At 40.4% G+C, this 10,701-nt stretch overlaps 1 protein-coding gene across 8 annotated transcripts in view; it reads left to right on the top strand.

Moving 5' to 3' along the window:
- Positions 1 to 3,396: 3,396 nt before the first annotated feature.
- The window catches only part of TMEM241 (transmembrane protein 241), an 82,882-nt gene continuing 75,577 nt past the window's right edge, over positions 3,397 to 10,701 (top strand). For all 8 annotated transcript variants that reach the window (XR_008597417.1, XR_008597418.1, XM_054984904.1 and 5 more), the window contains exons 1-3: positions 3,397 to 3,561; positions 7,015 to 7,061; positions 8,168 to 8,245. Coding sequence is in view for 6 of the 8 variants with exons in the window: in XM_054984904.1 (XP_054840879.1) it covers positions 3,490 to 3,561; positions 7,015 to 7,061; positions 8,168 to 8,245 (197 nt within the window). In the remaining 2 variants the exon portion in view is untranslated. The remainder of the gene's footprint in view (positions 3,562 to 7,014; positions 7,062 to 8,167; positions 8,246 to 10,701) is intronic.

The following is a 10,701-nucleotide window of genomic DNA, read 5'->3' as shown; positions in this document are numbered from 1 at the left end:
GATAATCAGTTAAAACACCCAAGTTATTGCTCCTGACCCGTAGTTTAATAAAAGTATTTTGAAACTTTAACTCAGACTTGTGAGAGAAACCAGTTGCCTTGCAGCCACTAAACATTGACAAAACTGCAAAACTGAACCCTTCTATCTGCCAGGAGTCAAGACAGAAAAATTATATGATTGCTACTCCCCACCCCTGCCTCAGAGTTGCAGTAATAGTGTGGGTACTGCTGAAAAACACGTGGCAATCCCTTTCCCTATTAATGATCATTGTATACCCCAGTTCATATATTTAATATATATATATATTTAATATATATATATTTAACTATATAATATAGTTAAAAATAGTCCACACGAAGTGCCCTCTAGCCATAATTCTATAATGTTAGTAAAGCAGAATGACCTTAAATGTTTCCATTGGATATATCCATCTCTGGAGTTCCTGCTTATCCCCTCCTCCCCTTTCCAACTATTTTTCAGAGAGAAAGATCACATTAGTTTGGCTTTGGGAGGACCCAGTATTTATGCACTGTGTTTCCCAGCACATTTATTAGCTACAGCAATGTGAATGCTCTGCACAGAGGATTTTTACATGAAAGAACCAGAGCTATGTTACTACTTTACACATCAATCTGCTTGATCACATGGTAAGCTTTCACACCTGCATCAGTGAGTCTAGGGGAATGCAGTACTGGTGTAAGGAATGACCATGTAATTTGACAGATCAGTGTGGGATGGCAATGATGTTTCTTGGCATTTGTTACTAGTGTACCTGCCAAAATAAAGCTTCCACTACACACTTGACCCCCTGATTGCCTTGGTAAATATCCTGGCTTGATCGTGTGGGATCCCCTCCTAGAGGCCCTCACATTATTTTTATAATATCTCAGCCAATACACAACACCTCCTTATGATGACACAAAGATAACATGAGTGTTGTGCTCACATAGTACATCACCTATATCAGCATTGTCCCAAGTTTCTGAGAGGGGTGACAGCAGCATTAGAAAGATCTACATTATGGTCTTTGTAGGAGTTCTTATTACAACTACAGTGGCTATAAAGGTAACATGATAATGGGTTCTAGTTGATGCTGCTGTAGTTAGGAACAATGTGAACACACTTGCTCCTCCTGAGTACCCTCTTTCTTCCTGTAGGGGCAAGAGTGTCCCTTGATTTACAGAGCAACTTGGGACGATGCAATGGTTGGGCGGGTAGATGACACACAAATGGAGGAAAACTTGAAGTGAATGTGACACAACATGGTGGAGAATGTATTATCTTGCTTACTTTGTAGTGGTAATGGCAGCAAAGGAAGCTCTCAGGAGACCTTCCCACCTGGAGCTTAGGTGCCTGCTGCCACTCAATACTGACCTTGATGGACTGATGGTCTGATTCAGTAAAAGGTAGCTTCATATGTGTTCATATATCTTTTGGTAGAATCTGAAAGTGTCACACCAACATGCTGACATTACTCCTGGGGTTTGTACCAGAAATGACATTGTAGCACATATTTTGCATGTCTCTGCCTCTACAACTTCTGTTTGGTAGGCAAATCTACTTCACCACCACCACTGTATCCAGACAATGCCATCTGGTGAAGTTTTTCTGTGTTGTGAGGGGAGTCTTATCCTTGGTTCTGAGGGCCCACTGTGATGCATTTTTGCAACGCATTTTGCAGATAAAATTGCTCACAACTGCATTTTCTTAGAGTCCATAGTTCAGTCTCAGGATGCCATTGGAGTGCAATCAGATCCTATTTGTATGGATGAATTTCAGTTGGTGAGGCCTGGTGGTGAACAAGCTGCTTATTCATCTAGATGAAAAAATGAAATGCTGCCCTCAAGTCATAGTTGACTTATGGCAACCCCTGGCAGGGTTTTGATGGCAAGAGACTAAGAGAAGTGATTTGCCTCTGCAACCCTCGTCTTCACTGGAGGTCTCCCATCCAATTACTAACCAAGGCCAACTCTGCTTAGTTTCTGAGATCTGACAACAGGCTCTCTTGAGCTATCCAAATCAGGGTATAGAGATTTATATCAGGGTATATAGATAATTTAAACTCATTTCAAACCAGATCCAGACCTGGGGTAGGGATAGAAATGGCTTTGGTCACCCTGACTTACCGTCTTTGCTGAGTATGACTGGGGAGTGTGCCTTTGTTGGTGCTACTGGAACTCTTGACAGCTTTTGATATCATTGATCATGGCATCCTTCTAGAAAGGCTGCTGGGGTTAGGAGAAGGTGGCACTGTTTTTCTGTAGTCTACTACTGGACTATTACTATTACTTACTCCAGAAGATGGTGTAAGAGGACTGTTGCTCAGCCACAATGTCATTTCAAAGAATTAAATCTGCTATTAACTACCACAATGACACGTGTTTCCCACCACATGGAAATATTCTTTGTTAGCAACCCCACATCTGCTGCAATGAATAAAACTAGCTTAAAGCTAAATAAAGCCTTCAGATAAACTGTTCACTTTCTTCTGTATTTTTAAATCAAAGTGTGATTTCAAATGGGAAAAGTTATAGGGTCCAGAAAGCTATAAAAAGAAGCAAACGCACTGAGTGTCTGCCATTTGTATATTGTTTATACTGTCCATTTATTTAACTCTGAGCCAGATGGCAGCTTTTAGAAATACTGATTACTTTAAGTCAAAACTAGCTATGTGGGTCAAGAAAAATCCTTTGACTGGATTTATGTCAATTAGGCTTGCCAGCATTCTGGAAACTATCATAGCATCATATAGAACAGAACCAGACAGAATACCACGTTTGCATTTAAGGCCCTTAATATTGTCATATATTAGTCTAGACTTATAGTTGTTTCTTCTGGAATATATCTGTGATGCACTCTGGTGGAACTGAAAGAGGATGTGCTGGACAATTTGCACGTTATTAAAATGGTTGATGTCAGTTTGTTCGTATTGTTCTGTAAACAAAGATGTGACACAATACCTATTCGTTCACCTCAGTGGTTGTGCTTAGCTAAATTATAGCGTATCGTATACAATGCCAGACTTTACAAATAAACCAAGACACGCGGGACTTGCATATTTCCCTCCAATACCACTCGAAATACTGACTAAACGGACGTCTGAGACGTCATCTTTGAAAAGGTATCATATATAGACGAGCAGATTCGTTATCTGTAAAGTTTCTGTTCCTTGAGAAAGTTGTCTTCGAAGCGCACGGAGATAAAGCGCTCCTTTTCCACACACCACAGCTCTTTTCCGACCAGCGGATCACGCAAGCCAATGAAGCCGCAGGGCGATGGTGGCTTTGTCTCGTTCCTTGGAGGGAGCGTTGCCCCTTTAAGAGGGCAGCTCCTCCGGCTCTTTTCCTTGTGTCTATTGGAGCACACATAATAGCAACGTGTCCCTGTCATGGCAGCCACAGTAGGTAGTTGGTGCTAGAGCTAGCAGATGGCAGCAAGGAGAAAGTGCCTTGACATTCCTCTTCTCGGACTGAGGGAATGCTTTGACAGATGCCTTTAAAGAGACCCGCAGCTGGTCTCACCTTCTGTTTACTCTACTTGACTTCGTATTTCACCAACAAGGTGAGGGAACTACCAGCTATTGGAATGAGCTGAAATGGCCAATATTTACACCTAGTTTCATACTCACTTATGAGCTGCTGGGCTTCGAGTATAGCAGGAGTAGGGACTGCTTGTATTTTGCTTCTGCTAACTTAATATTTCTTGGCCAGACAATGCAGGCTGCTGTTCATTGGCTTTCTGTTTCTTTTTGAGAGCCCAGTAATTTTTTCTCTCAGAGGATTATCGTTGCAATCCTCCAGTCTAAGCCCTCTGATTTCAATGGTCTTAGACTGGAGTAACTCTTCTTAGGATTGCACCGAATAAAATGGTTCCCTCATTCAGCCAGTTCTCAATCCCTGCCTGTCTTTAGTAAATGGGGCAAAAGAACAGATTGGGTTCAGATTTCTGCTTACAAAGACAGAGACAAAAAAGTCTACTTACACAGCTTTTCTAGAGACAGTACATATGGAGCCTTTTGCCTCATACAGTGAAAATGTGAGCACTACACTAGGATACAGAACACAGTAGAGACACTTACTGGAGCTGTGAAAATGATTACTGAAACCAAAACAGTCAATGGTCATTTTGAGAGGAGAATGAAAGAGCTATTTATGTGGGAGTAGAGTGGTGCTAAATTCAGCACTATTTGGTAATCATGAAAATCCTGTGAGCTAGAAAGTGGGGCAGAGCTATTTTGTTAAACATAAATCATTGTTTTCTTGGACCAAGTGAATTTTGAAATAATGTTGGATTTTAAAACTGTAGTATTATTTGACCTTGTACAAGTTTTTAGTTGAATATATCCCCAATAAAACATTATTCTTTCCAGTGATAAGACAAATGAAACTGCCCATAATTTGTTGCAGATCTCAACTCTGATACATTTGGATATGGAGCCTTAAAATATAAAGCTGGATCAAAAGAACCCTTCCAAGTCATTAATTTCTGTTTGTTTTGGCTCTTGTCCTAGATGCTTTTTTAATGTTACCCTAATAACTGTATAACACAAGGCTCAGATAATTATTTTGTTCCCATTTCTGTGGCAAATGGCATAATAATCAGTTGCAGGCTTTGCGCTTTTGAGAGCAGAGAGCTCTGAATTTTTTTAATGCAGAAAGTCAAGGCGATGCCAGGAACTCTGTTACAAAAACAAGCAAACCTTGTAACTCCTTTGTGGCTAGCCAGCTGGAAGCAATCCTAAACCTGTCTACTTAGAAATGGGACTTGCTTTCAAGAAAGCGTTCTCACAGACGAAAGCCTTAAAGTGCCATCCTAAGCTGAGTGACGTACTTCGAAGTCCAATGAAGTGGGTTCTCTGCTCAACAAACAGCCATTTGGGTAACTCTTCACCACCAAAGTGGTGAAGTCACAAATCACTGTCTCCTTTATGAACATTCTTCCTCTTTGAAATTATCTTCAGAGGCTCCTAGATGGGCTTAGATGGGTGACAACATGGTCTTTTGTGTGGTGGTGTCCTTGTAGAATAGGTTCCACATATCCACTCATATATCCCTACTGCCTTTAATTGCCTGCTTAAGTAGGGATGGCAACAACTTGAAGGGAAAAAAATCCTGTCTCTTTAATGGGTAGCTAAATCTTTTAAGATGTGGAGGTAAATATCCCATTAAGCCTCCACTATAAAGGCAGGACACAGATTTTCTCCAGGTTGTTGGCAACTCTAAGCTTAAGACAGTTATATTCTCCTGAGATTCTACTTCATGATGCATTCCCTGTTATTGCTGCTATTTTTATTTTCATTATAGAAAATCTGAGTTCACCAGGCACTAAATAGAAAGTCTTCCTTGGATCAGAGGTTGGGGTTTAAATACCCTGCAGACACTCTTGGGTTATTGCTCTGGCCTGATGAGACACCCAGCCTTAATGTGACCATTCCTCCTCCCTGGACCAGACCTGGGGATGGGTTATTGCCAAGACAACTGCTGCTGGCTTGATTGTTCTACCTCTTGTTTCTTTTCAGGCTTCACTTTGCAGGCTGCGTCTTGTGAGTGTGTGGATGGCTGCCCTGCAGTTGACCACCTGTATCTTTTGGCCATGCTTCCAGAAGGAGGCAGAGAGCCACTTCCCAAATGATTGCTGAGGTCTTCTGGTTGGCTCTCCAGGGTCAGTGGTGTACTGCTGCTAGTTAGCTGCTGTGTGAGCCACTCAGTTAGGATTGTAGAAAACAATACAGGGTTCTTATACACAAAAACACAAAGTAGGGCTTTAGCAGATCCAATGTATGATGTTTAGAAAAGTTGCAACAGCAGAAATTCTCCAGGCTACACTGAGCAGCCTTTTACATATTCCTGTTTTATGGCTGTAGGAACAGAGGCTGAAAGATACATGATACTTTGCAATGAAGCCATTGCAACAAATTAAGATTCCTTAGTTAAAATCCAGTATTCTAAATGCCTGACTATAATGGTCCTGTAGTATTGCTATTACTGTATTTTTATTACTTTTATTTTATGGACATCTAAAACTGAAATCTGTGCATGTTATATACTTTGGACTTATCTCAGGTTTGTAAATGAGCATTCAGAAATGACAATTAACATTTGCTAACTGTTAAATTTATCCCTAATTGGTAAACTTCCTGTTTGCTTTAACATATTTTTCCTCTAACATTTCTGCCTTATTCATTGTGTGTAGTGGAGCAAAATCAGCAGCAGCTGGCAGTTATTCGCCATTTGTCTCTGTTGCTTTGTGTATTGTAGCTATGATTCCTTTTCATCCTTTACTGACTACACTGTATGAAATTTGAAGTACTGCCCGCCTGATTTCACATGTTACAAAAGTGGTTCCAGATTGTTCCAGCCCTGAGGTTGTAGGGTGAGGTATTTAATAAATGATGGCAAGATGATGAGTGAGTGATACCTTAGGTCAGTCAGTTTGCCCTTGAGAAATCTGGGCTAAACTAATCCAGCACTGGCCTCTGTGATCCAAATATATCTGCTATATGCACACATTGTGAAGGCATCGCCAAGTTTGGCTGATCTATACTTTTTTGCTTTTAATGTTCCATGTTTATATGTTGAAAATGTTATATGGGAATACAGCCAGAAAAAGGCTTTGTATAAGTCGGAGGTGACTTGATTTCACATAACAGTCACACACACACAATTCTAGAACAACAGATGTTGCTGCATCTTTCATGCAGTAAAGAAGCGCACCTGGTACCTTCCTGGACCTTCTTTTACATTCCTGCATATTGTAGTCATATTGCCATTCTAACTTTACAGTTGTGTGGCTGCATGGTTGTTTTTTGACCCCTATCTCTACATGTTTTAAAAGATGTTGCAGGAACCATAATATCAAAACACCCACCCCCTTTCCCCTAGTGTGTACTGACACCAGCAGGTTCTCATGCCTGGGATACACACTGAACAGTCATGCTTATTATTTCTGTAAACATTTCTTATTTTGCTACCATTGTTATTATGAAATGTCACTAATTTAGCATTTGTTTTCCAGTATGTCTTGTCTGTCCTGAAATTCACTTATCCTACCCTTTTTCAAGGGTAAGTATGATTTCAAAAACACATTTTTCTCCAATATGGTTCTGATAAATAGACAACTATATCATGCAGTGGCTAACATGAATATATTTATTATGTATTCTCCAAACATCAATGCTTACCAGGGACTGCCTCTACTTTCTGGCATTTGTTCCTGATAAACTATGTTTCGTATATTGCCCTTATTTTTCTTAGGGGACACCTTAATAAAATGTTTCTGGTGTGAATAAATTATGATTATTCAGGGTTCATCTCCCACACAGAGACAAAAGAAGTTAAATCTCTGCAGTTTAGTCTTGTCTACATGCACATGCTGATAAATGCATGTACCATAATTATTCATTACATTATTTATTTAGATTTTGCTCATTTCAGCTATTGAGGTATAGTGTCAACTGTTGATAATGCTCTAGTATATCTTAATCCAAAAGAGCTTCCTGGCTTTGAATGTGGAGAACAGGAGAGCAGGTTGTTGTAGAATACATATAACCTGAGCTTTCAGCTGTGTGTAACTGTGGAAGGGCTAAGGCCTGCAAAAGTATGAGAACAGAGGAGTTGCATTGAACTGAAGCATCTTATTCTCATCTGTGAAATGTTCTAGTGTGTGGAATTAATAAGTTGCATTTGAATACTGCTAGTCCTCTGACTGAAGATCCCATAAGATCAGTTTCCTCATTACTTATATAAGTCTTTGCAAGTTATGGGGGGTGGAGCTGTGGCAATGTTTCAGCTTTGTATGCAGAAGGTCCCAGGATCAATTTCCAGTATCTCCATCTTAAAGGCTCAGGTAGATGGTGATATGAAAGACCTCAGCCTGGGAGCTGAGACAATACAGAGCAGACAATACTGACTTTGATAGAGCAATGGTCTAATTCAGTGTAAGGCAACTCCATGTGTTTATGGAAAGAAATCTCTGATACAGGACGAATAATAGCTTTGTGGGACCAAATCAGGTTGGGAAAACTGCAGTAGTTCCCTGCGCTGGGGTCCCAGTCTGAATTGGGGCCCTGAGTGCCTACTTCTTGAAGAACAAAAAGTGTTTGGAAACTCATCTTAGAGCTCCCAGCATTTGGGGTACATTATTTTAAAAATCTTGTTTGCATTTGCAGATGGCAGACACTAGTCGGTGGACTTCTACTGCACATTTTCTGGAAGTGGGGCTGGGTGGAGATTAGCAGCAGTTCAAGGTACAGTGGAAATGCAACACAAGATATTTTGGATGTGGTGTGTTATTCTGATAAATAACCAGTGGAATAGGAATCAATTGATCACTGATATATAGCTCCCCCTCCCCTCCGTCACTGCAATAATTGAAGTTCATACTTTGAAAAAAAATAGATTTTCTATATGCCTATTGAAATTGGAGTAAACAGTTCACAATAATAATTAGATCTATATATTTTGTAGGAAATGAATAAATTAACAGAAAAATTGGATCTGATGCTTAATCTCATCAACAACACAAATGCTCCCTCGTCTTAGAAATATGCGAAGCTATTTTTAAGAACATGTGATAGAAAAAACATCCCAAATTATTTAGTTTAGTCCATTGTAGTGCTAAATAAAAGAACTATGATATGTAACAGACATTTGTACTTCAAGAAACCTGTTTAGATTAACACCAGCACATTGATTTTATTTGTAGGGCAACAGGTGGTTGCATATCAGAAAATAGGTAACATATTAGAGGCACAAATGGAACTCAATATTCTGTGATGACTCAAGCACAACTAGCTAATTATAGTCTTTGATAAATAAAAATTTAAAAGGTATTGTACTATGGCTGTGTTAGTTACTGTTTTCTTTTGAAACTAAAGACTTTATTCCACTAGATGTCAGTCTAAGCAAGACTAACATATCACAGACTAAGAGTCAGTCTCTCTCTCTCTCTCTCTCTCTCTCTCTCTCCCCTCCCCCCCACCACACACACAAGACATCTTCCATGTGATGTTCAAGTGAAAGATCTTACACTTGTTCTCCCATTGTAGATACACATGCGCTGGTAGGGACACAGAGTACACTCGAATATAAGACCATATGGAAAGTAAGTTACTTGAGCATTCCCGTGTAAGATGTCTTGTATAGAGAGCTTCTTAGTTCTTGCTGAGCTCACCTGAGTAAATGTTAGCAAGCAAAGCATGCCCCATAGAGCTCAGAGAATAGAGAGGAACATATGGGAGGGCAGGCTCAAAGACTATCAGGGCTTTAAATATCAAGCATTTTGGATTGGATTTGGAAACAAACAGGCAATCAACTCCATGGAGCCAGAAAGGAACAATATGCTCTCTATTTCCCATTCCATCATTAAGTGGGCTGAACCTTGTGGGGGAGGGGTGTAGCTTTGGAACTACCTTCAAAGGCAGCTGTGCATGCAGCCTGTTGCATTAAAGGAAGTGGGAAATTACAAAACCTTGGATGATTGTAGCTAGATCTGTTAGTAAGAACTGAAGCATGCTCAGGCTTGGTAAATGGTACTTTATGCTGTTGCCACCATCATCTAAGAATCAGTGATTGTCAATGCAATCCTAAACCCATCAACTTCAGTGGATTTAGAAGGGTGTAACTCTGTTTAGGACTGTGTGTGCATGTATGTTGAAGATGACCTAATCCTTTAGGAGGTGTATAGGATATTTCTATGCTGCCTCTTCAAAATGCTGTTTGAGGCAGCTTATAATTGAAGGGATATAACAATATTAAAAACAAGCTATTAAAACCAAGTCATTGGCCAGCATAAAACTATTCATAAAACAGAGACAGAACATGTCATGTTAATGCTTACGTCTCATTTCAGCTCTGTTTCAGATTTTTTGTAATCCAAATCTTATTGCACTGTTGATTCAATGCCTCACCCTGTTGATTGTATTGACTTATGCTGTGTAATCTGCCTTGAGTCTCAGTGAGAAAGACAGACTATAAAGAATGTAAATAACTAAATAAGATGGTAAGTAAACAGATGTGTTTTGGCCTGGTGCCTAAAGGAGTGTAAAGTAGGTGCCAGGCGATCCTCAAGAGGGAGAGTGTTCCAGAGGCAAGGAGCCACCACAGAAAATTCCCTGTCTGTAGTTGTCACCCACCTCACCACTGAAGGTAGGGCACAGAGAACAGGACTTGATAGGCAGATCTTACTAGGTGGGCTGGTTAGTATGGAAGGAGATGGTCCTTCAGCTACCCTGGCCCCAAGGCATTTATGGACTTCAAGGTAAGAACCAGCATTTTCAATTGTGCCAAGAAACGACTTTCAGTTTTGTCGTGGCAAGATCATTTGAGTCTTGGGGAGGTTTCCCCAGAGACAAACTGAACTGCCCCGTCTGGGAGACTTTACATCTCAAAGAGGCACCTAGTGGGTGCTTCTGAAGCTTGGGTTTAACCCTTTGAGGTAGCTTCTGTCAGTAGCAGCTGATAGGAGCGTACCCAGAGGTAAGCCTTGTGCCAAGACGGAGAGCAGGAGCTGAAATGGCTGCCAAGCTGGGAACACCAGAACTTTCTAGCGAAGCTTTCAACTTTCACTCTGCTTGAGACATAATCTACATCTGAACTGTGAGTTAATTGCCAAGGACTGCCAAAGATAGTTGAAAATGTGTGTTTAAAGGGATTTTACAACATTGCTACTCAAAAGGAGTTTAAAAGTGGGTGGGGGAGGATG

This window comes from Eublepharis macularius, chromosome 7, assembly GCF_028583425.1.
Source record: "Eublepharis macularius isolate TG4126 chromosome 7, MPM_Emac_v1.0, whole genome shotgun sequence".
NCBI classification, from domain to species: Eukaryota; Metazoa; Chordata; class Lepidosauria; order Squamata; family Eublepharidae; genus Eublepharis; species Eublepharis macularius.
This window is presented reverse-complemented; position numbering and strand designations above follow the sequence as displayed.